This window comes from Crotalus tigris, unplaced genomic scaffold, assembly GCF_016545835.1.
Source record: "Crotalus tigris isolate CLP2741 ecotype Arizona unplaced genomic scaffold, ASM1654583v1 scf7180000017980.1470182205:1502881, whole genome shotgun sequence".
In the NCBI taxonomy this organism is placed as follows: domain Eukaryota; kingdom Metazoa; phylum Chordata; class Lepidosauria; order Squamata; family Viperidae; genus Crotalus; species Crotalus tigris.
In genome coordinates, this window is record NW_024096756.1 from 493,553 (window position 1) to 519,843 (window position 26,291).

The following is a 26,291-nucleotide window of genomic DNA, read 5'->3' on the forward strand; positions in this document are numbered from 1 at the left end:
GGACAATATCTTTCATCCTGTAAGTATTAAGCGTTGAGGAGGAGGAAAGATGACATGGGCAGAAGAATTCATGAAAGCTTCCTTCCCATGAGGTTAAAGTACAGATGCAATGATCAGAAAACTGCAAAGATTGCTGATGAAACCATAAATCTTACTCCACATTTGCTATATGTGGGCAGTCTCCACATACAAAAGAGAAAAATATACTGATTTTTACCAGTATCATTTGACAGCAAATGTTGCTCCCAAACTACCTTTCCTGTAGGACATATTATTTTGATCTTCTCACAGTGAACTTATCATCAAGGTCTTGATTAGTTTTGATAGCTGTATGTTTCTATTATAAAGACCAGCTTTGGAATAAGGTCTATGGGAAAAGGCCGTTGCCTCCATTGTTAACTTGTGAAATTCCTAGATGCATCAGCTGTCAACTGTAACCACTACCTCTTTTTACAGCTGATCAACTAAGCCAGATCCTTCCTAAGTTTCTTTCACTGACAGTTAAACAACTGCGGACTCTTTCCTCTTCTTATCTGATTATTCTCTAAGCCAGTGGTTCTCAACCTGTGGGTCAGGACCCCATTTGGGGTCAAATGACCATTTCATGTGGGTCGCCAAACAATGCAGTCCGCCATTTTTTCCCCTTTTCCTTAGCTGTGCTACTCCCTTTTATTCTATTGGCTTTTGAAAGCCAATAGAATAGACTCTCTTGAATAGAGTCTAATTCTATTGGCTTTCAAAAGCCAATAGGAATTGTCCAGGCTGTCTCTGCCCTGCTGAGCCTGCCAAAAGTCCCATTCTGCAAACGGTGATGCACCAATTGAGTAGTCCTCGACTGGTTGAGTAGTCCTCGACTTACAACCGGTTGGGGGTCGCGGCATTAAAAAGGTTGAGAACCATTGCTCTAATCAGTAGTTCTTCTCCTCATCTTTCAAGATCATTCCCACTATGTGATACTGAATTATGGATTAGTTAAACTTTTGACTTGGTCCAAGAGAGATCTTCCAATGTTCCTGTTGTGATGAAGTAACACAGTTGGTTTTTTCAAATCTCAACAAGGAGCTACTAGTTGACTGTCACCAGTATGACAGCACCACAATTGGAGCCAAAAAGAATTCAGTCAGCTCATCAAAACAATGATGGACATGCCAGAACTTGCACATTATAAGAGGTTATAAGAGACTTAGAATGTGTAAAAGAAAGATAGGTACTGATGTGAACATATATTACTTCACTAAAGGCATGAAAGGCTCAGCTGAGTAATCTGTTATCCATAAACATATTATTAGAAAGTTGGCATGAACTGTGTGTGAGGAGGGGAGAATATGTAAATCCAGAATGTCCAAATACCATATGGAAGTGATTCAAACAGATACTTCCATAATTAATTGAATGAGAAGAAGGAGACTGTACAACACAATAGACTTTCAAGTTTCTGTTACTATAGCTAATCTCAATTAAAGTCAGTTGAGCCTTTCCTTGGACTTGATTTCTTGGTCTTATCTACCCAGTGAGTCTGACAGTTTGATTGATTTCAATTTAGTCACTGCCTGACTCCAGCTGACCCTGGGAAGTTCACAAATAATAACATAAAACACTACAAACCAAAGATAAAATGGGATCCAGATGCAAAATACAGTCAGTAAATATAACAAAGATAAACAAGGACCCCATCCATCTCACTCTAACCCTGTTTCCAAGGCTTTAGAGAATGCCAACAGGGTGGGAAGAATATGGAATCTCAGTCCAAAAGGCAAGCACAGGCCATGGCCTACAGGCTACAGCAGAAGGTGTATGTTCCACAAAGCTGCCCAGAAAGGGGATCAGTGATGTCCTCCTCTTATGTGTATTACTGCATACTGTTGCTAAAAATCAAAACTGAAAAAGGCTTACCATTAATTATCCCATGTAATATATTACTGAAAAACTTTTAAACCATAAATCCAGATTCAGATATGTGAACAACCAGTTCTCCGTATGAATGCCACTTCCGGGAGTCCATTCTGGGCCTGGGCAACAAAAAATTAGCCACTGGTTCTGCCAGCGTGGTGCAAACTGGCTGAATCCCACCACTGCATATATCTGTATTGTGAATCATTAGCATATGACTTTTATTCTTGTATTATATCTTATAGGATATTATTAAAACAAATCTATTAAAAATAACAGATAAAAATAGTATTATATTGAATAATATAAGTATAATACAATTATATTATACCTAGAGAAATAGACAAGTTGTAAGTTTGAGGAGTTCATGTTTTAGTTGTGGATCGAGCCTTGAAAAGGGGATGTTACAAAATCCACTGAAGGAAATCATAGAATTAAAGATAGGAAATATCATTGCCCTGTATAGAGTTTTGAAAGGTTACCAGTATTAAAATTACAGAATAAAATGCATAAAGTGCTTTGAAGTTTGAAGGAGCAGCTATGTATTTGCTGCAACTCTGATAAAAGGTTCTTAAAGAGTTGAAGACTGGTGTTATAATGGCAATTCTGCATACTCTGAATCATCTTTTTGGAATCCTAACTAAAGGATTCCATTAATCCGAAGCCAGGTCTTCTTCCCCCAGATAAGGTTGCAGTTGGCAAACTTCATCAACCTAACTTCATATTGCTAAGCACATTTACTCAATATTTCTTCTGCATTTTTTAAATCATTGCCATTCAGATGGAAAAGAAATAACTATTGATTTAAGCTAAAAGAGATCAAATAATTCCAGAAGTTAATTATTTCATAGTGCCAATTGTTTGCTCTTGACCAAATTTTGTACAAACACCAATGAGATTAGACTGGGAGACTGACAAGTATGATTTTCACTAGCTCCATCTTTTCAATGATGTGACCTTAAAAAGCCTAAAGGTAATCTTGGATGAATTCCCAAATTAATTAGAATAAAAACAACTGTATGCATTGTGAAATATGTTAATATTCTGATTTTATATTAAAAAGAAAATGTGCTTCACTACATAGATGAAGATCTATTTAATGATATTATCATTCTTATATTATTAGTTTCAGTTTGTATTGAATTATCACAGTCATCCAGCTCCATCTTCTGGTTTCCAAATGCACCACACCATATTTTGAAAATATGCATGACTGTATAATGGAATTAAATTACTGATTGTATAGCTCCCTGATGTATCATTAGTAACAGTGTTGGGAGGCATTTTTACCATTTGATCCAATAGCTAGGTGCAGGATACCTACTTAAGTAGATGTTAATGTCCAATGGAACATAAATTTTTATTGTTCCCCATTCCTAAATAGTTAACTGATTTTAGGATGATATATAGATGATGATACGTATAAGATGGTAGACAGAGATATAGAAAGATAGATTTAACAGAATTTCATTCTTTGGGTGAAATTCAGTTTCTCTACACTTGATAGTTAAGCAAAGACAATTAAGGCTACTCAACACACCAAACTTGCTTCTTTCATCATTACTGATCATCTAAAAGCAACTAGTAGTTAGCCTCAGGAAGATGAATACTGTACTCATTATGGATAAACATAAAAGATTAATGGTTAACTTAATGAAGCTACTTGATACTGAACAGTAATTAGGTGCAGCTAAGCTCTTCATTTGAACAATAGTTTAGAGAACCACTAAATTCTTAACAAGTTGTTAAATATACTGGGAAGAATCATATTAACTGATTTTAATTTAGTTCAGTTGTAAATATTATTTAATTTAAATTTAGTTTTTGTCTTCACCTAGCCCATTTTTTCCTGGTTTTACCAGGCTTGGAACATGCTCTCAGCATGCCATTTAGAGATCATGGGAACTTTTTTCCAAAAACAAATAAGCAAACACCAAAGATTATACCCTTCTCCTCTAAAGGCAAGATGCTTAACCTGGAAGGTTTACGTTGTATTCTATTTATGCTTGTTAAGAAGAAACCAGATGAAGATGAATTGAATATTGAATGGTGCTCTTAGGATTTTCATGTGCAATTTTATCTTCTAACGACAGTGCAACAGTAATGGAGACAATTTGTTAAACAGTGCTGGAAGTGGGACTTCACTTTCTTCAACTTATCTATAGTTCATCTCATCTAAGAGAGAGGTAATAGAACTCATCATAAAACCACATGGCAGAAAGGGAAACACCTAAATCAGGGCTGTCAAACTCGCAACGTCACGTGACATGTCGTGACATATCGCAACTTTTTTTCATTGCCAGCAATGGGTCGGCGTGGTTTCACCATGACGCATCAGGCCTGTGGGTCGGCAGTTTGACACCCCTGACCTAAATCATCTCATTCAACTAGCTGCCCAGGATAGGAAGGATCTTTTCACATAACTTTCTGTGTGTGAGAGAACTTCATTCTAGAGAAATGGCTCCATTTCTAAATTGCTTTTCTTTCAATAAGTTTATCTCCAAGATTAAGGCAAAACTCTGACATTTGAGGAATGAACTTCCACAAGTATTTCTTCCTCAGGCCAAAAGCTTTCTTTGTTGTAATTCTTTTGATGCTACTGACCACATTTGTTATTTGCTTCTGAACAATTTAATTTTTTTAAAGAGCTTTGCCTAGAATTGTGAATAGTGCATATGATTCCAGTAATTATGCAAAGATAAAAAGTATGTCATGAATTCTGGGTTGAACTGCTATTCTTGAGTTTCTTAGCTGTCTATCTGTCCATCCATATAAACCTATGGACACAAATTACCTTTCTGAAATATAAAGCCATAGATAATTCCTATGTTAAAATAATAATAAAAACATTATCTCATCTGGAATATAGTTCAATATTTGAAATAATCAGGAACAAATAGTTTTAATTTATGTCTTCAAAATGTATTTAAATCTTGCTGCCATTGCTTCATCATTCCATGTTTTCTCATTCTAGGCTACTGACTTCCAAGGATCAGAAACAATGGGGAAAAAAATCCACTGATGAAGCCTACAGTAAAAAGAAAGTGTGTATCTGTGTGATGTGTGGAAGTGGAAGTGGGTGGCATCTTTTTGAGAATTCTAGCCCTGGTCTCTTTAAAATGTCCTGCTTTCATTCATTTTAAAGGGAGAAATTAATTGCATCTGAGAGAATATTTTAATTTCTATATTTCAGGCAAAGCATATTTGTCAACCATGTCTCAAAGTATCTGTTATATTTTTCCTAAATAAAAAAACAAGGCAGATCATGATCTTGTTCATATTTATTTCAAAGTCCTGTGACTAAGCTGAATAAGTCTTATGCCAAAGTAATTTTGTATGGAATTCAACCTTTGAAATAAAAAAAAATAGATTGATTGGAGCAATTCCACTTCAAAAAAGTCCATTTCAGTTATGTCCCAGCCAATCTAGAACCAAACAGAGAATTTCAACTCAATATGGTGGAAGAGTTCAAAGGATAAACTACATCATTAAAAACAAAAAGAAGTATTTCCATCATCCTTATAGATTGCATTGAAAAACCAACTAGACCATATACTGTAAATGGAATGTCCATTTGTACCGAGATTGATACATGAAAACTTATATCAAGTAATTTGTCTCATAGTACAAGTAAGATGTTAAAAGTTATTTAGCAGCTGTTCTTTTCCTGTCTTGTAAACTGCATGGGGTTTGATTTATATCACTCAGTTGTATATTATGAAAAGTTCAAAGCAGAACTATTTAAAAAAAATCCCTGGTGATATTCAAGTTAGCAGGTGGTTTACACTTATATAGCTTTCCTGTCAAAGTGACATCACTATTTCAGTCTCTTTCAACAAATGGCATTGAATCCTGCTTTTTTGGACTTTAAATGCTTTAAAAAGTGTCATGTGGGAAAATTCTTTAGTCTTATTTTCTATCGACTCTCATTCAATATGATGGAAGAAAAGTTGTTGTTGTTTTCAAATTTCTTTCAAAGCCAAAGAGAATTTGAGTGAATGTTTCATGGCTGGAGGGTTATATATTTCCACTTATCAGTTAAGAATCAGCTCAGAACTATGTTTACTTGTGAGTATCCTGTCTACAGGGTTGCAGCTTTGCTGATTTCCCATACTTCATTTTAAATCCCCAAAGATATATTGTTAGGGAAGTCTATGGTCTCTTCAAAGTGATAAGTGAAGACCACTAAAGAAGCCTCAGAGGTATGGAAAAGCAGATAATAGCAATAATCTTATAGAGAAGCAACATGCTGATTTTTTTGGCAGCAGTATGGAAATGATTTACTATTCTCTCTTTTATGGTCTTTTTTCAACTTAACCTATAGCTTCGTGTTTTCTGGTGTTGCTCATCAAAGTAGTAGCTGGCTTTAGCACTGCGTAGATTTTCTGGTATCTATCAGGATTAGTTAGATAAACTTCAAAACATCACCAAGATACATTTTCAGGTACTGTGAGAACAAAGTAGAAGAAAACTCAAGAAACTACATGGAACACACAGCTAGAGGGATTTAAATTATTTAAAAGAAACAGACCAAATAAAAGAGGAGGTGGAGTTGCTCTCTATATAAGAAATAACTACATCTCCACAGAAATAGAGTACAACAATGATAAAAACTGTCTTGAATGCATTTGGGTCAATATAAAAGGGGGGGGGAAATGACATTGCCATAGTGTATACTACAGACCACCCAACCAAACAGAGGAAATAGATGAACTTTTTGCCAGTCAGCTAACTAAGGTATGTAGGAAGCACATCACAATAGTAATGGGGGACTTTAACTACCCTGACATCAACTGGGAGACAAACTCCGCACCAAGTGGAAGATCAAACAGGTTCCTGGCAAACCTAGCAGACAACTTTGTCTCCCAAAAAGTAGAGAAGGGAACTAGGGGATTAGCCATCTTGGATCTAATTCTCACTAACAGAGATGAAATGATAGACGGTGTTGAAGCCATAGGAACCCTGGGAGGAAGTGATCATGCAATATTAGAATTCAACATTATAGAAGCACAACCAATAGAACACAGTCAAACTAGAGTCTTGGACTTCAAGAGAGCTAATTTCAATAAACTTAGAGAGGGCTTGGGAAGGATTCCATGGATGAGAATCCTCAAGGGGAAAACAACTCAAGAAGCTTGGGAAATTTTGAAAAATGAGATAATAAAAGCACAGTCTAGCACAATACCAACAAAGAGGAAAAACAACAGCTCTCAAAAGAAACCAGCATGGCTGCATAAAGAACTCTCTGACAAATTGAAAGATAAAAAGGACAAGTATAGAAAGTGGAAAGAGGGGAACATAACTAAGTCAGAATATCAGCAAATAGCCCGAGCCTGCAAAGATGAAGTGAAGAAAGCCAAGGCTCAAAATGAACTAAGGCTTGCGACCAAAGTCAAAAATAACAAAAAAAGCTTCTTTCAACATGTAAAAAACAAGAAAAAAGTGAAGGAAACGATTGGTCCATTAGTGGGTGGAAGTGGCAAGAAGGTGACAAACAACAGGGAGAAAGCAGAACTATTTAACTCGTGTTTTGCATCTGTCTTTACACAAAGGGAAAAAACAGACCAACCTATCAAAAATAGTGCCATAAAAAACAAAACAGAAACACAAGTTAAGATAGGCAAGAAAATGGTTAGGGAGCACCTGTCCAGCCTAGATGAGTTCAAATCGCCAGGACCAGATGGATTACACCCCAGAGTTCTCAAGGAACTGGCAGATGTAATATCGGAGCCACTGAACTATATTTTTCAAAGATCCTGGAACACAGGGGAACTACCAGAGGACTGGAAAAGAGCTGATGTAGTTCCCATCCTCAAAAAAGGAAAAAAAATGGATCCAGGAAATTACAGACCTATCAGCCTGACCTCAATACCTGGGAAGATCCTGGAAAAGATAATCAAACAACAAATCAACGAACACCTAGAGGCAAACAAAGTCATTACTAAAAGCCAACATGGGTTTGTCAAAAATAGATCATGCCAGACAAATCTTATTGCATTCTTTGACCAAGTGACAAAATTAGTGGATCAGAGGAATGCTGTGGACATAATTTACTTGGACTTCAGTAAGGCATTTGATAAAGTAGATCACAACCTACTACTTGACAAGATAGAAAAATGTGGGGTAGACAGAACCACCACCAGATGGATCCGTAGCTGGCTGACCGGCCGTACTCAGCGAGTGGTCCTCAATGGAACTGCATCTATATGGAGGGAAGTGTGTAGTGGGGTGCCCCAGGGCTCTGTTCTGGGCCCAGTACTCTTCAACATCTTCATCAACGATTTGGATGAAGGGATAGATGGGGAACTCATCAAATTTGCAGACGACACCAAGCTGGCAGGAATAGCCAACACTCCAGAAGACAGGCTTCAGATACAGAAGGATCTGGACAGACTTGAACACTGGGCACTAACTAACAAAATGAAATTCAATGGTGAAAAAAGCAAGGTTCTACATTTAGGCAAGAAAAACCAAATGCACAAGTACAGCATAGGTGGCACCATGCTCAATAGTAGTAACTGTGAGAGGGACCTCGGAGTCCTAGTAGACAATCACTTAAATATGAGCCAGCAGTGTGCTGCAGCTGCCAAAAAGGCCAACACAGTGCTAGGCTGCATTAACAGAGGGATAGAATCAAGATCACGTGAAGTATTAATACCACTCTTTAATGCCTTGGTAAGGCCACACTTGGAATACTGCATCCAGTTTTGGTCACCACGATGTAAAAAGATGTTGAGACTCTAGAAAGAGTACAGAGAAGAGAAGAGCAACAAAGATGATTAGGGGACTGGAGGCTAAAACATATAAGGAACGGTTGCTAGAATTGGGTATGTCTAGTTTAACGAAGAGAAGGACAAGGGGGGACATGATAGCAGTATTCCAATATCTCAGGGGCTGCCATAAAGAAGAGGGAATTAAGCTATTTTCCAAAGCACCTGAAGGCAGGACAAGAAGCAACGGGTGGAAACTAATCAAGGAGAGAAGCAACCTAGAACTAAGGAGAAACTTCCTGACAGTGAGAACAATTAATCAGTGGAACAGCTTGCCTCCAGAAGCAGTAAATGCTCCAACACTGGAAGTTTTTAAGAAGAGACTGGACAGCCATTTGTCCGAAATGGTGTAGGGTTTCCTGCCCGAGCAGGGGGTTGGACTAGATGACCTCCAAGGTCCCTTCCAACTTTACTATTATTATTATTATTATTATTATTATCATTATTATTATTATTATTATTATTATTATTATTATTATTATTATTATATTACTTCTGACATTCTCAGTGAATCTTACTAACTTAAGTTACATACTGTATGTGGTTCTGTTTAAGATAGAAACAAATGTAGCAGAGAAATTGGGTACCACACCTGAATATACATCTAAGATATTCCTAAAATAACTAAGAATGAAGGAATGTACTGCTTCATTTTTCCAGGTTCTATAAAGGGTGAAAATGCACTTAATAAATTAGTAAACATCCATTTTGCGGTGTGTGGTGCTCCTGTTCAGGATTTAGCTAGCTAGCCATACTCTTTCTAAATATTCAGTTTGATTTTAATGTCTTTCCATCAACTTATTATTACTAAGCATTTTGTATTAGAAAGAAAGAAGAAAATTTGACATATATTAAATGGACCCAAAGTAAGGACATGATTGTATTAAGCCATTTTAACCACAGGACCTCACAAAATGGACAAGTTAATATTTTGTCCCAATACAAGGATAAAGTAATGTCAAGGCAATGTAAGATCCTTTAACTTTCCATGATACTCCAAAGCAGACCACAAAATGACTGTTTTAGAAAAATGGGACTTTAATAAAAAATATCAAGTAAGAAATTGCTGAACTACATATATCAAAAAGTTTTTGGCAATTTCAGAAGTTCTCCATAAATACAATTAACATCATTATATGTGTAATCTGTTTTACATCTAAGCTCTATCTGCATAACCAATCTATTCTTGCTCCCACCTAAATTTATTATCTAATATAAAACATGATCCAAGTGTTAAAACAAAGCATTTATTCATAATTAAAATTAGAAAAAAGTTGTTCAAAATACAAATTAAAAATGATTGGGTAACTATTTGCAAAGAGAAATACTACATATTAGTACAAAAAGTTCCATTTATTTCAATTAGACAACTTCTAAGCAAACATCACGGTTTAAAATAATCAGGATGTTACTCATTGGAAAATACTCAATGGTAAAAGAATGTGTCTCACTATTTTGTATAATGACCAAATGCTGTAATTTTAAGGAATTTGGCTCATTTACTATAATTGACCTCCACTGCATCAGAGTGATACCTGCAAAGAGTTTAGTTTTCACTTTTTTCCAAACATAGAAAGGATATTATTTGACCTAGCTACCTTTCTCAAAGCATAAAAATGTTCCCTATAATTTCCAACAAATATGGAATTAATAGTTCAGAATGAATAGATCAAATTAAAAGTGAGATTATTAATCGACCTACTCTTGGATATTTTGATACCCTAATAATTTTTATTTAGTCCTGGTTGCTGCTTTAGTAGGATTATGCTTTTAGATTATGTTCTTGAAGCTTTTTTCATCATACTTTGGAAACCATCTTGGATGGAAGCTACTCCATATAAGAATATAATAATACAAAAATGAAAACAAAATGATAAAATCTCATTTATTGTTGTATTTATTATTAAAATAGAGAAACTTTATTTTAAAATCCCTCAATATTTTTTTACTTTCCTTATAGGAAATAAAATTGAATTTAAATTAAATTTGTGATTAATTTATATGAAAATTAAAAGTAAATATAGTGATTTTTAAACCATTAACTACATTCTAGGACTTCTATTTTGAGTGGAATTTGAATGTTTAGTTGATATTACTGTATATGTATATTTTAAAATCAAATTCAAATCTTGTGTCAGTAGTGTATTGATCTGTATTCATTAAAGCATGACACTGTTTTTGAGCCTTTCATTTTAAACCTTTTGAGCTTAAAATAATGATGAAGTAGCTGAATGCTGAAAAAAGGAAAGGCCGTTTTAATGACCAGAACAGAAACAATGCACCATTTTTCCCCCAAATCATTACCAAAGGATGCAGAATCCCACCAGATAATATTTATTTACTAAGGGTAAATATTATTTAAGGGTAAGCTAAAAAATAGTATGATATAAAATCTAACCTTCATTCATAAAATGGACTAGTGATATGCAATTTTACTAAGGTATTTTGTGTATACTGATGTGAAAGTCTAGGAATTATGAATTGGTAAATAGAACCATCTGCAAAGGCAATCATGTATGTCTCTTCAGCATTCCCTAGTTGGGTACCAACTTGTAAATCACTTAGTTACAATTTAACATAGCAACTTTTGCAAAGCATGCCATTTAGATGAAGACAAGTGTCTTCATGTATTATTTCTTGAATCTCTTAGTCATATATATTTTTGAATTAGAGTGTTAGTAGGTTTGAAGAATTTCCTTTAAGATTAATGGATTGTATTGCTTCAGAAGTCAACTATTGGATAAAAGAAGTTATATTTAAGCATATGCTGAATTGCATGTCAAAAGCTCAAGAGAGCTATCCTTACGTTTAACAGTTGACAGTCTTTGAAGCAAGAGCCTTTTGTTTACATTTTGCACTCCCCCCCCCCCCGCCAATAACTTATGGGGTTTTGGCCAGAGTTCAGTTTTTGATTCATTGGTACAAAGTAGTCTATTCCAACATGTTTCAGGCTTATCAGTGGTTTCTTCTGCATGTTTTAGACAATGACTTGTGATGAAATCAAAGAAAAGATTTCCTTTTGCAAATCTCGTAGGCAGTCAGCTGGTCACTTACAGTTATCTGTGGATTCTGTTTAATCTATTTGCAGGCAGTCCTAGAAGGCATTTTTTTCTCAGCCTTCTGAATCATTCCTTTATTTAAAGAATTCCATGAAACTTTCATTTTTTTTATACTTGTTCATAGGTGAAATTGACAGCTGGAAACATTTAGAGATTTTTAAAATAGTTTTACCCCTCTTTATCTTTGGTTTTAAATGTTCAGACAGCTGTTTAGAGGAATCTATGACTGTAGAAAGGAGACAAAATAACAGTTACTAACTAAACTATAAAGGTAGAATATTTGCATTCAATTGTTCAATGGGAATCATAATCTAAGATGCTTAGCTATTTCTAAGGTAGAAATAATTCTGAGCCATTAAAACCCACAAGTTGTGTGTACATGGCTTTTTTTTCAAATCAGACATACATTTTCCACTTGACAAATTATGTTTATTTAACCAGAAAAATATATGCTATGCTGTGAGATAAGAAAACTAGAAGATTGTAATTCTCATCTGCAAAATCTTATGTGACTGTCACCTTTTTTTGAAGAAACTTATTTTTTCAATAACTGTATAGTTATGAAACTGGGTTATTTCATAAGAAGAAATTGTAAATATATAGATCTTTAATCAACCCATTAAATCAGATATATCCTATTCATCATATTCTGCTTTGTATTATTTTTAATAAATAATATAAACTTATCTGCTTGGATCAGTAGTAATTATTTCTTTACAAAATTGAACATTAGTTTACATTTTTCAGTAAGGAGAAGTGCAATAGTTGTTTAACAAGTACTGCTGTAACTAAAAAGCTTATATGAAATTAGATCCATTTAATATAATAAATTAAGACCCATATTTGTTTGAATTTGCTCACAAATGCTTTGTTCTTTTGTCAGTTTGACTCTTATCCTTGAAACATTATTGTAAGATTAAGGAAATGGATGTTGATTAAGAGTTTATATCCTATCCTATCCTTTTCAAATGATCAAAGAATTTTAACATTGTTCTTTGGAAAAAATGAAATATCCTATTTTAATAACCAGAATACATAAATTAAGTGCAAGTAGATGTTTTCAGCTTTTTATTTTTCCAAAACACATGTAAAATACAAAATATGTTAATTATAAAACTAAAAATATTGAAATGACATCAGCAATGCTATCCTGATGGGAGGTTAACCTTGGTTCTGTCCATTCATGTTGGAGATATTTTTGAGATGTACATGTTCAGAAAATAGATTGTCAGAAATAAAAGAGCATTTACAGTTCAATCCATTTTGTGCAGAACAATCTGGGTTTTCCTGTAGACTTTAAAAATCAAAAAGGGAATCCACGACTTCAGGCCTTGGTTGCAACAGTAGTGGGCATGAATGGGATCTAATGTCATTCTGTTTGGAAATGGCTTCATCCAAGTCTAACTCGTTATCATTTATTTTCACCTCCATGCAGCCATTGTAAAAAATTGTGACTGGAGTTGCCTCAACTGGAACATCTGAATAAAACAGAGGACAGTTAATACAAATTCACACAGTCAAAAAACAAGTTAACAGGATAAAAATGTTTAAAAGAAAAATTGTATTTGATATGTGAGTCAAATCCAGTTTTTCTGAAAGAATTTTGTCATCACTGTAGTACAATTATAGTTGCAATAAATAAACTGATCTCAAACTGATTCTTGGCATCCCATTACAATATTACCTCAGCAATAGGGAACCTATATTTCTGTAAGTCTCACAGTTAATGGTATTGGTAATATACTTAATAGTTTGGCAGAGAACATAGAATTGTTACTACTGATTCCTACTTATAAATCAGAGATAGTATCTAAAGAAGAGATTATGCTGTAGATGGATATGTTTCTTAGATAGTTTAGAATTTCGACCTAAGAAATCAAATAGGCTCTCCTTTTTAGATGAATCCACTACAAATGTATTGTGGAAAGCCCAAAATGTGGATGTGTTAGTGCAGCTTCTCTCTCCCCCCTCTGATAATGTATTATAGCTCATTTTTCCACTGATACAAATTATTAAACTTTGTGTAAGGAATAATTTGTTTTAATAAGAACCACTAGGTGTTGCATAACACAAAGTATGAAATCCATGCCTTATGATGAACCAACTCAGTCTACTACATTGAAGAAGTTCTTAATTGATTTTCTCAGGGCTAAGATGACCTATGCACACAATTAAATACCTTTATTCTGTAGGTGAAAAACTGAAATTTCATCATTTCAAGGCTGATATTTTATGTATTTTTCAGAATTTCATGGAAAGTCAGCCCACTACAGTTGGTGAGTGTTGGAGAGGATTCTTCTAGGAGACTTAATCCTATAAATATTTACTGAAAGTCAATAAAAACAAGACTTACCAGGAATGCCCCCTAGGTAGGTATCAACAGATTCATTAATTGCTTGTTCAAGGACAGAGAGATGTTGTCCTGAATAGGTGATAACTGAATGTGAATCAGCTGTAAGTTCAAGCTGCTGTCTACTTATCCTGAGTCTGAGTAGCACTCTTTTTGAAGTACACAAATTTCTTGAGTCTAAGTGAGCAACAATGACATTCTGAATGGATACGATGATTTCCTGAGATTCAGAAGCAAAATAAGAGGGAGTAATCAATTTCAGTTTATATTTCATTTTTCCATTCCCAGAAAAGCTTTAAAAGCCTATATAATGAATGCAATAGCTTACCAAACATATACTAAATGTATTTCAATTAAGTCACAAGAACAAATACTAAAAATGTGAATATTTAAAGACTAGTGATAATTCAATGAATGTAAAATTCATAATTGAATAAATCAACTTATATTTCTTAGTAACATTCCAATAAATCATAAGAAATAATTAAATACAAATTTACCATTTTTGCAGCCCTGATGTGCTTGCTTTAATGTTTAGCACCAACATTTTTCAAACTATTTTCTAAATGTAAACAAAATCATTTCTGACATGAAGAACCATGTTTCCAGAAATATATATCATATTACAGCAGATGGCTTACTTTTAATCAGAAGCATTTGGGGTCTTGTCTTATCAAAAAAATCAGGATGCCAGAATGATCAAAGCCCTGTCAAATTTGTTGCATGCATGCATGCAGTCACATTTTACAAGATGGACAGCCATATAAATATGATACATAAATAAATAAATGCCAGGACTTCAAATTGTGCTGCTGAAACTGCCACCTTAACTTTTTTGACCTCCATCCTGAAGTCAGTGCTTCTTTTAATTATCTTTTCATGAAAATTCTGCACAGTAAAGATGTAAATCAGAAAAAGATTTTTTTATAAAGATCCACAGATTTATTTCAAACAAGCAATTTCCCTATGGGGACATTCTGAATGACGTGACCAGGGAGAGGGGAGAGGGAATGAGTCATTTATCTCAATCTCCCTATGGTTGGTGAAAAATATTAATTTTTGCTTGTCAAAATCAAACTAATTATACACATGTCTAAACACAATTGCCTCTCAATTCCTTATCTGGCTTAAGCTAGGGAAAAGTCTACTGAATCTTACTTGCATCACATTCTCATAGCAAAGGAACTAAAAAGTTTCCTAGTTATTTTTCCCCTGTGCCTTGGAGGTACTAGGCATACATACAGTGGGAGAAAAAAGTACCTGTACATTTGTTAAGTTGGAATCCACAATAGACAAAGCAAGAGGAACTATTTCACCTGAAACCAAGGCAAACATTACTCCAGTGCCTGTGGATGGGCGGATAGCCATTGTCACATTTATTAACCAATCACCTGTGTTGCTTGAAATGTTATCTGTTTTATTTTAAAATAAATCAGAAAGCAAGAGAAAAGACTGTATTAGCCAGTTACAAAATAATCATTTATTCTCAACTTTCCCACAAACAAAAAATCTTTTGAAACAGATTCTTTTACTCTTTCCTGAAACATATATTTTTTAAAAATGTACTGTAATGCTACTTGTAAGATTTTTTTTTGAAGAGCCATCTTATGTATTTCTCTATCCTGCCTCAAACTGATAAACAGACTCAATATAAATCTTGAAATATTTCTGTTATTTTCCAGCACGTATCTTTGCAATATTTGCAGAAAAGAGGTAATCCATCATAAGCAGCTTTCATCCAATAACCTGGATAGATACATCATGACAACACTTTAGGACGGTTACACATTAGGGCTATAGCTTTGAAATACTTCTGCTATGACCTACAAGAATATTTGGGCAGAAACACCTGCCTTGTAGGCAAGACTCCATATTTAGGTACAGGCAGTTTGGTGTAGTAATTAAGGTACCAAGCTAAAAACTGGGAATCCATGCGTTCTAATCCTAATCTGCTATGAAACTAACTGGGTGACCTTGGGCCAGTCACTCTCTTTCAGTTCTAGGAAATAAGCAAGCCACTTCTGAAGTCTTGCAAAAAAAATAACTCCAGATATTGTCATTCTTGGGCCCAGATACTTCAGGTACAATAGCTCACAACCTCAGCATCTTCTGTTTGGATTACTGTTTCGATCTGCCTTTGAAGAATATTCAGAAACAAAATGTTGAAGTTAAAGTACTGACAAAAGAAAACCAATTCAACAAACTAAAATCACTTTTCTGGTCATTGTATAGGTCTCCTATAGACATATGTTACTTATAGGTCTCCTGGTAAAATTCAAAGTGCTATCATCTATGAAGCTTATGATGGCTTCTGGCTATTTGAGGGACTTTCTGTTCCAAAGAGAATCTGTCTATCTTGCACATCTGAATGGAGAAGGCATGTTATAAATTCCTATCTATCACAAAGCTAAGGATCCTAGAAAAGGTCTATGTGGTTGCTAAGAGTTAACAGTGGCACATAATAAGTCAAACAATCCTAGGGGAGCGAGGACAAGAAAAAGTGTCTGGTCCATGGTTGCTCTAGCCTTATGGAATACTTTGCCCCAATGTAAAATTGTATCTTCCCTATTAACATTGAAGAAGAAAGCAAAAACAACCCTCTTCATCAGGCTTATTTTGGGATACATGTTTTGCCATGCTGTATATTTAACAGTTTTATGATCTTATGATTATGATTATACACACAAATGTACACACACACACACACACACAAACATGCAACAATACTATCCAGAGTTTATGATTAGAAATTGTGTTAAACAAGCAAGCTTACTGTAGCTAATGTGAAACTTTGCCATGCCAGTGCCAGGGTAGTAAGATCCCTTTCCAACATTTATTAAACAATGTTTGCTTTGCTTCTCTTGAATTAACTCTTTTACACCAGAGGTTCCTTGATTTAACAAGTTCCAACCCCGAATACACCCATCCAAACGGGGGTTAATCTGTAAAAAAAAATTATAGAACTGATTATGTCATTCCAGGAATATTATCCAAGACTGGAATTTGCATACTGGGAATCTACTTAAATATTTATGCTAGCATCTATTTCTTTCTCTTCATATCATACTCTATTAGTTCATCATTTCAGAAATTTCCAAAAGATAATTTGTATTCATTAGCTACAAAAGATAACAAGGAATTTCTCTAAAGGTGGAAGAGTAGTTACTTGGGAAGAATAAATCATCTCTTAACTAGCTTCATAGAAAACAATGCTAGTTTCAGGACAGTAAGTCTTTTCCTTTGTAGATATAGGTAGTTCTCACTTACCAAATGGTAATTGGGATTGATACACCATCATTAAGCTAAATGATCATAAGGAGTGACATCATGTGATGGAATTGTTCAGCCCCATCGTAACTTTGGTTATTGAACAAGTGGATGATAAACAAGGAACTATTTGTATCAGAAAATTATGCAAGGTAGGCAAAGAAAAAACAGGGAAATCTAGCCTTTCTCTGCTAGTCAATCTTGTGATAAAAGGTTAATATGCTATTTTGCCAAGTTATATATATCAGGGATATTTAAAACATTTGCTAAAGAAGTGTGTTGTGCTTTCAAAGTTGTGAAACATTTCTTTCAGATGTTATGCACTGCCTTTTTATAGTAACTATACTATACTATATATTTTATAGTAACTATATATTATAAATAAATAGTCTGTGCCCTAGAAGCTATCATTTTAAATTGTCTTCACAGATTTTTCATTGATTTAATCTAACTCATTAATTTATTATATAGTGCAACACTAACACAAAGCAGTGTTAAAAAGCTTTCCATAACCAAATGTATTTCTATCTTCATATAATGGAACTCTGAGATTTGGTTGTTTTTATGACCTCAAATAATGTGACCAACACCAAAATATAGTTTAAAGTATGACTTACTAAGTCATACTTTAGCTCCTAGGTGACAACAGCTGTCAGTATATGCTTAAAGTTCTGATTATCTAAAATTACATACAACAATCTCTTTTGCAGATCAGGTTTTATGCTAACCTTTGGGGATATAATTCTCAGAAGGGTCACTTATTTTCCTGGTTTAGGATTCCATAAAGCTGTGTTTCAATATTTTCCATGTACACCATTTGTTCATTGAGGAACAACTGATTCACACAAAAATTTGGAATATGAAAATACATGACTGGACTTCCAAGGCCAGTGTAGGAGGGGACATAAAGAATTACTTTCAGTGTAACGCTTGCAAGCATAACTAACAGCTGGGATCAAACATATCTTTTTGCTGAAAGCTGGATATGATTTCTGAATGTCAGGCAAATAGCCAACTAATGATCAGTTGAAATTTAGTGCATAGCATTTTTCAGTCTTTTGTAGAACTTGCAAATGCCCAATTTTCTGTGTGAAAAAAAATGAAAACAAATTTTCTTTAGATAAAAATGTTGTAAAGCAGATAACTCAGTAGATAATCTTAAATTTTTAATATGCCTACATTTTCAAAGTAGCAATAATGGAATCTCATAAGTAGTACAATGAAAGTTATTTATGTTTACACTGTTACTTCAGGCTTGATTAAACTGTTATTAATCTTCTCTGCCATTTCATTCTGCTATTAGCAACTCTGCCCTTTATGAAGTAGGAAGCATATACATTTTTTCCCTCTGGAACAGCGCTTTGCATGGTAGAATGTCTTTGCAAAGAGACATAGTTTTTTTTTCTTTTTTTCTAATAGCAAACATCCTTATTGTCTTTTTACAACTATCTCATTGAATGCTTAAAACTGAAGCTCCTTATTCCAGCTATAATTTATTTCCAAATTACTGCAGGACAAATGCTACTCTAGCTCATGAAAATGCATCAGTACTTTCAGTATAAGTGTTTGTAAAAAAATAAAATAAAAGCAACCCTTTTCGAAGCTGTAGCACTTAATGAGATACTTCTTCAAATTTTACTCCTTCAGGACAGATCACTTCACTCCTGTTTATGCATGGAATAATAGACAAAACCTGTGCACTGAAAGTTATGAAACAATATGATGGAGGAAAAAAACCTAATTTTTTTTCATCATTGTTTATGGTTGTGGGCTCATTCTATAGATGTCATGTGAACCTAGGAGGCAATTGACTCTCAAATAAGTGTGTATATCTAGTATAGTATATGTGTGTAAGTGTGTGCATTTCACCACATTTAAAGCCTTTTCTCAGCCATTCATAGTTCTGGGTTCTTTAAAAGTGTTGGAGCTGTGATTTCCTGGATTCTCAAGTAAAATAGTTATGCTGGTAAGAATTCAATAAATTATAATCAATTCTTAGTGAGAATCTTAGATTAACAAGAGTCTTAAAAATGGCAGGTGTACATTAGTATTACATTCTATTTTCTAAAAATAAATATCTAAACTTGATATTATACAATATACACATAATATTTCTATGAGAACGAGTTTAAAAGAAAAAAGATCTAAATATTAATTGCTATACCTAAATTTACTGTAATATGATGCCCCAGCAAATGCTACAAAAATTACCAATTTAATGAGACTGTTGTCCATTCTGCGAGGGAGTCCTGCAATATACACTTTTGTGTCCAAAAAGCCATTGGAAAGCTTGAAAAGAGGTCTTGGGTTATTGATGTTCATCACTGCTTCTTTCGCTATTTTCACACTGATGCTATGCTCTAGTTCTTCCACAGAGATCTAAATACAAAAAAAGTTATCCAAAGTATATAAATGCTGAGAATCTGTTCCAATCCAGCAACAATGATGTGTGTGCAATAAGATCCTGATTTGGTTGAAAGGATTCACATAATTAGAGCAACATTTGCTAAAAACACACTAGCCAGTTTACCATGCGAAGGCACAATATAGTTTGCAAAACCCTATGGGCCCTTAGCATCCTTTCATGTATCCAGAACCCCTAATACATACTTTGTTTTAGCACACTGATAAATATAACAACTAGTTTGAATTAGTTTAATTCCCCATAGAAGACAAAAAGAGGTGGGCAGGGTCTTCTAAGCAGGACAAGGAAGGTAAAACCTAAGGTAACTCTAGAAAGTGGAAGGCTGATGATGGAGGAAGGTGATAGTACCCTAAGACAGTACTAATCAGTGCTGGCTGATTAAGTTTTATTGTTTTGGTAGTTGATGATCTGAGATGCACTAGACTATGTTATCCTGTTAAAGACTTATTAGTTCAATGACAGGCTGGGCCAAGAAATGAAGAAAAGCATTACTTGGGGAAAAAGTGCTGAAATTGGGAACTGGCATGGAATAGAATAATCTGGTACAGAGGGCTCTCTACTTTTATTAGCAAGGTACTAAGCCAAAAAGTATAGCAAAATATCTCGATGCTCTATGGCCATACCCTTGTGCACAGTAACTAAAATGACTTTCTAATTATTGTTCTCGGTAGGTAGGTTATTAATTCAGATTATGAAAAATATGTTAGAGATGTATGTATATTGTGGTATTTAGCTCTTGTACATAACCTTTGCATCTACAGAAGGGAATGTAACGTGTCCATTCAGTCTGACAATCTCAGTCTCTTGTTAATTACTTCAGAATATAATATAATATAAAGGTATAATATAATACCTTTCTATACAATTAATCAGTGGAACAGCTTGCCTCCAGAAGCAGTAAATGCTCCAACACTGGAAGTTTTTAAGAAGAGACTGGACAGCCATTTGTCCGAAATGGTGTAGGGTTTCCTGCCCGAGCAGGGGGTTGGACTAGATGACCTCCAAGGTCCCTTCCAACTTTACTATTATTATTATTATTATTATTATTATACCGCGGTGTTATTTGCTCTTAAAGAAATCTTTTCAAGCAACTGAAACCTTTGCTTCTACAGTAAATGATAAAATAATTCTAAGAATGAACAATCAATGTCTTAATAATTTTTAAATTCTGGATTTAAAATCCTGATGGAAGTCAGGGCCTATGGTTTAAAGAATTATAAAATGCATGACATTATTTCATTTGAACAAAGTGACAGATTTATACTATGAGTGCATTACTTTAAAAAAGGCTTATTTCATAAAGCTGCTTTTCTGTATGTTTAGGTTATTTATATGGCTTCTCAATTCACAATAGTGAATCTGTTTCTCATTTGCTGAAAAAGACTTACCATGTGCCACAAACCATCATTAATAGCTTTACCACCACTTGTTACTTTTGTCCCAAGCTCATTTTTGAACTGAATTTCAATCTTTCCTTCACGCAAAGCAAGTAGAAACCAGGCTGTACTGTTTGTGGTTTCAGCATATAGTATCACACCCTCCTTATCATAAGTCCGGAAATCAAATTCTGCAGAAAATCTGAGTTGAGAAAAAGCAAGCCTAAAAAGGATGCAGCAGGAAGACTGGATATATACATTAAGAATGTTGTTACATGTACGCCAGTATGATACATCTGGACTCAAAAAACTGACTAAAGATAAAACAAGAATTGCTTAATGAACATGAGATTTTTCATGGTTAATGCATTTGCAAATAACTTGAAAAATAAAAAATGATCTCAGATAAAAAGGAGGGAGATAAATAAAATTTGAAAAACATAGAATCAAAATAATTTATTAATGTGTATTTACAAATTGTTATTCAAATATGAAATGTACACAGCACAAATTAACTGTATGATAAAATGGGTGCAAAACTTTAAAGCTGTAATAACAGTGGAATAACGAAGAACTAAAGAAAAAGCTGTAACATTTACATGATGCTACAATGTGATGGAAAATTGGTAAAAAAAAAATCTTTTACAAAAATCCTTGACTTATGAGCACAACTGAGCTCAAAATTTCTGTTGCTAAGTGAGACATTTGTTAAATGACTTTTGCCCCATTTTATGACCTTTGTTGACACAGTTAAGTGTATCACTACCCTTGTTAAATTAGTAACACCATTACTGGATTCCCCATTGACTTCGTTTATCAGAAGATTGCAAAAAGTGATCATGTGACCCAAAGACACTGCAACCATCATAAATATAAGTCAGTTTCCAAGCATCTGAATTTTGATCATGTAACCATGAGTGTGAAGAACGGTTGTGTGAAAAATGGTCATCAGTCAAAGTTGTAACTTTGAACAGTCACTAAATGTACTGTTGTAAGTCAAGGACTACCTGTATAACTCCATTAATTATTTTCAAAATAAATATTGGAAATGTAAAAAATGTAAAAAAGATGTTGAGACTCTAGAAAGAGTACAGAGAACAGCAACAAAGATGATTAGGGGACTGGAGGCTAAAACATATAAGGAATTGGGCATGTCTAGTTTAATGACAAGAAGGACGAGGGGTGACATGATAGCAGTGTTCCAATATCTCAGGAAGTTATTCACAAAGAAGAGGGAGTCAAGCTATTCTCCAATGAGCCTGAAGGCAGGACAAGAAACAACGGATGGAAACTAATCAAGGAGTGAAGCAACTTAGAACTAAGGAAAAATTTTCTGACAGTAGAACAATTAATCAGTGGAACAACTTGCCTCCAAAAACGATGAATGCTCCAACACTGGAAGTTTTTAAGAAGAGACTGGACAGCCATTTGTCTGAAATGGTATAGGGTTTCCTGCCTGAGCAGGGGGTTGGACTAGATGACCTCCAATATCCCTTCCAACTTTATTATTATTATTATTATTATTATTATTATTATTATTATTATTATTATTATTATTATTAGCCACAACAAAGAAGGAACATTTTGTTGCATGCAATGATTCTGTAAAAAGACTCAAAAGTACCAAAAGGAAATGCATCCAAATATCCAGAAAATTCCAAAATAAAATCTGAATTAAAATCACAAATATTAGATGTGTCCAGAAAATATAAATGAAAACCATCGCAATTTAACATACAGACATATATATGTATGTACACATGTATATAGGTATGCACTGCAGAAATTTACCCAAATGTGAAAGCTACATAGACATATATATAGATAACATAATAAGGTAAGCAAAGAAACAGAATATGGCTTTTGAAGAAAAAGATAAAGTATTAAAAATAATTAAACTGATTCAAAGAGAAGTCAATAATAATGACAGATGTCCAAAACATAGTGTGAAAATATTTAAGCAGCATTGCTGGTATTGAAAAAAAAATGGAGGGGATGGGGAAGAAGGAAACTACTGCAACCTTTGTTATATTTGTTTTATTTTATTTAGTTTATTTTGTGTGCAAATGTGTGCATTCTCTTTTCTTTGGTTTTGCTCTTTTTGTTATTTTATCTATCAGGAAAAAATGTTATAAAATACAATTAACTGGCATTGATAAAACTGCTTATAGCTAGTTATATACTCATCACAAACAACAGAACTGCATTTATCTGCATGCTTACTCATATCTACTCACCTTGTAACTTCTGGCAATCTAAACCTTAAATACAAAACAGGGATTCCAATAAATTGTTCTGCCAGATAAAGCAATTCATAATTTTTTTCAAGATTCAAAGGGAGACAATCTGGTACGGTCTAGAAATAACAGGCAAAAGAAACATTAGGTAATTATTCTTCCAAACTCTTCTTCTCCAAATCTAATTACCATAGTTGAGACCTATTAGTATATAACCATTTGTACAGTTAATATTTTCATTGTTTTCAAAAATAAATTGCAAGCTTAGAGAGAAAACACAAAATAGGCAAGAAAGGAAGATTTAATCATATATTGTCAATTATAATAGCAATTTATATAACGTCTCCTATTCCTGCTCGTTGCAGTGAAACTAAAAATCTCATTGATCCTACTTCCTACGGAAGTATCAGAGCCTGAATCCAAATCAAGCTCCCTGTACTTGCATTGTTCTTTTTTTAAAGCCATCCAGTTGTTTGTAGAATGAATAATGTTTATCTAATTTTGACATAATTTGGATTCAGGATAAACTCTAACCTTTATAATTAGTTGGTATTTTATTATGGTTAATGACAATACTATATTCTAAACTATATTTTAGAAGTTTAAAAGGAATTTTGTGGCAACATGTGGGGTGGGCAGATGTTCTTGGCAGAAGGCAGTCTTTCGAGTAAACTGATCCTATGTCATGTAGGTTTTTCAAGTAATAAGAACATATATTTTATTAATATACAGGAATTCTGTTTCAAGTCCATCTTTAGCCAAGGAAGCTTTCCAAGTGACTTCTTTAAGCCCCCAACTAACTTTACAGAACTGTTGTTGTGTTGTTGTGGAGATATAATTAAAGCATGCTGCTTTGAAATTTTAGAGGAAAAGAAGAATATAAGTCTAGGTAATAAAAATAGAATAGAATATAAATAAGCTGCTTTGAATACAGGGAGAGACAAAGTTATGAATAAATCAATAAATCAGATAGAGTGCAGAAATGGATGGTAAAAGATGTTTAGCTGTCTCCGGGCATCAAGAAAAATAAGAAAATGATAATTATATTTCACCTCACAAGTCGTCATATCCTTAGAAAGCTTGAAACCTTTCTTGCCATCACAATAGCATGTGAAGCTTCCTGGAGAATTAACACAGATTTGGGAACAAGTGTTTTCAGCACATTCATCAATATCTGCAGGGAAATGGAGAAAATGAATCAACTGCCAGAATTCTTGAGAATCATGCATAAATAATATGAAACTGAAGAACTGAAAGAATAACACAAATGCACATTTAGGTGGCACCTAAGAATTCATGTATTATAAAAAATGGATGCAGGTAATCCTCTACTGCAGACTTAAAATAATCAGTTACCAGTTAAACAAAATGCAGTCAACTTGATGTCATAAATAACAGGTTTTTAATTTTAGGCCATAAATAACAATAACAACAACAAAGGCTTACTAAATGTTTGGTAGGATGCCATTACTGATGGGCAGTAAGGTATTTTTTGCTAAGGAAATTGCTAGGTGTAGAGAAATGTAACAAATAATAACAATAAATGTTTATTGTGCAATAATACTCAAAGTTTTATGATATTACTGTATATCACAATTTATAAAAATCAGTAACATCTTAAGTATAGTGTTTGGAATGTACAGTATACACTGCATATATTCATTATCTTTATATAGGAAACAGCAGTTCAATTTAACTGTATTGAAGATATGTACATCTATGTGCAAATTCTGAATAGTTGGGGAGCCTTGGGAAGCAATTTTCCAGAAACAAAATGAGGGCTGATCAGGGCAAAATATTGTCTTGATGAATCAAATTGAGTTCTCTATTGTGCTGGCCAAACAGAATCCAGAATTCAGAGGCACAGAGCAATGTGAAATGCAGCATTAAAACTTTTTAAAATTTTCTTATTTATTTATCAAATTTATTTGCTGCCAATATTGTAGTTCAGATATATCTAAGTGGCTTACATCAAGATAAAACAATTGTTCAGCACTTATAAATATAAAAATGGATTAAAATTATAAAAATAAAACAAGCTAAAACAAGGGTTTGGAAGAAATGGATGGGGTGCATTTTCAGAATGGGAATAGAATAGAATAGCATAGCATAGCATAGAATAGAATAGAAGAGAAGAGAATAGAAGAGAAGAGAAGAGAAGAGTTGGAAGGGGCCTTGTTGGTCATCTAGTCTAATCTCCTGCCCAAGCAGTAGTCCCTACACCACTTCTGACAGGTGGCAGTCCAGTCTTTTCTTGAAAGCCTCCAATGATGAAGCACCAACAAAATCTGAAGGCAGTGTGTTCCATTGGTTAATTGTTCTCACTGTCAGGAAATATCTCCTTATTTCCAGGTTGAATCTCTTCTTGATCAGTTTCCATGTTATTCCTCGTCTAGCCTTCGAGTGCTTTGGAAAATAGGTTAATCTGCCTTCTCTCTATGACAGCCTCTCAGATACTGGAACACTGCTGTCATATCTCCCCTGGTCCTTCTCTTCACTACACTAGCCATGCCCAGTTCCTATAACCGTTCTTCATATGTTTTAGCCTCCAGTCCCCTTATCATCTTTGTTGTTCTTCTCTGCACTTTTTATAGAGTCTCAACATCATTTTTATAGTGTGGAGACCAAAACTGGTTGCAGTATTCTAGGTGTGGTCATACTAATGCTTTATAGAGTGGTATTAGTATCTCACATGATCTTGATTGAATCCCTCTGTTAATGCACATACACAAACAGGCCACTAGCGCCCACACATGTGCACAAATGGGCTGCTAGCTCCCACATGTGTGCGCAAACAGGGCACTAGTGCCCGCATGATGTTGGCAGGGCACTAGCTCTCCTGCCCATGTGTAAACGAGGCTGATAACTCATTCCTGTGGCCAGGTGACCAACAGGACCACAGGTTGGAAACTCCTGA

The 26,291-nt window shown here is 34.2% G+C and overlaps 1 protein-coding gene across 1 annotated transcript in view; it reads right to left on the minus strand.

The window, feature by feature from the left end:
* Positions 1-12,764: 12,764 nt before the first annotated feature.
* Positions 12,765-26,291, minus strand: part of PROS1 (protein S) — a 38,675-nt gene continuing 25,148 nt past the window's right edge. Inside the window, exons 8-15 of the mRNA XM_039345859.1 lie at positions 24,427-24,548; positions 23,375-23,493; positions 21,150-21,339; positions 19,548-19,715; positions 16,843-17,011; positions 15,330-15,481; positions 14,073-14,289; positions 12,765-13,197 (exon numbers count right to left, since the gene is read on the minus strand). Coding sequence (XP_039201793.1) covers positions 13,016-13,197; positions 14,073-14,289; positions 15,330-15,481; positions 16,843-17,011; positions 19,548-19,715; positions 21,150-21,339; positions 23,375-23,493; positions 24,427-24,548 — 1,319 coding nt within the window. The 3' untranslated portion in view covers positions 12,765-13,015. The remainder of the gene's footprint in view (positions 13,198-14,072; positions 14,290-15,329; positions 15,482-16,842; positions 17,012-19,547; positions 19,716-21,149; positions 21,340-23,374; positions 23,494-24,426; positions 24,549-26,291) is intronic.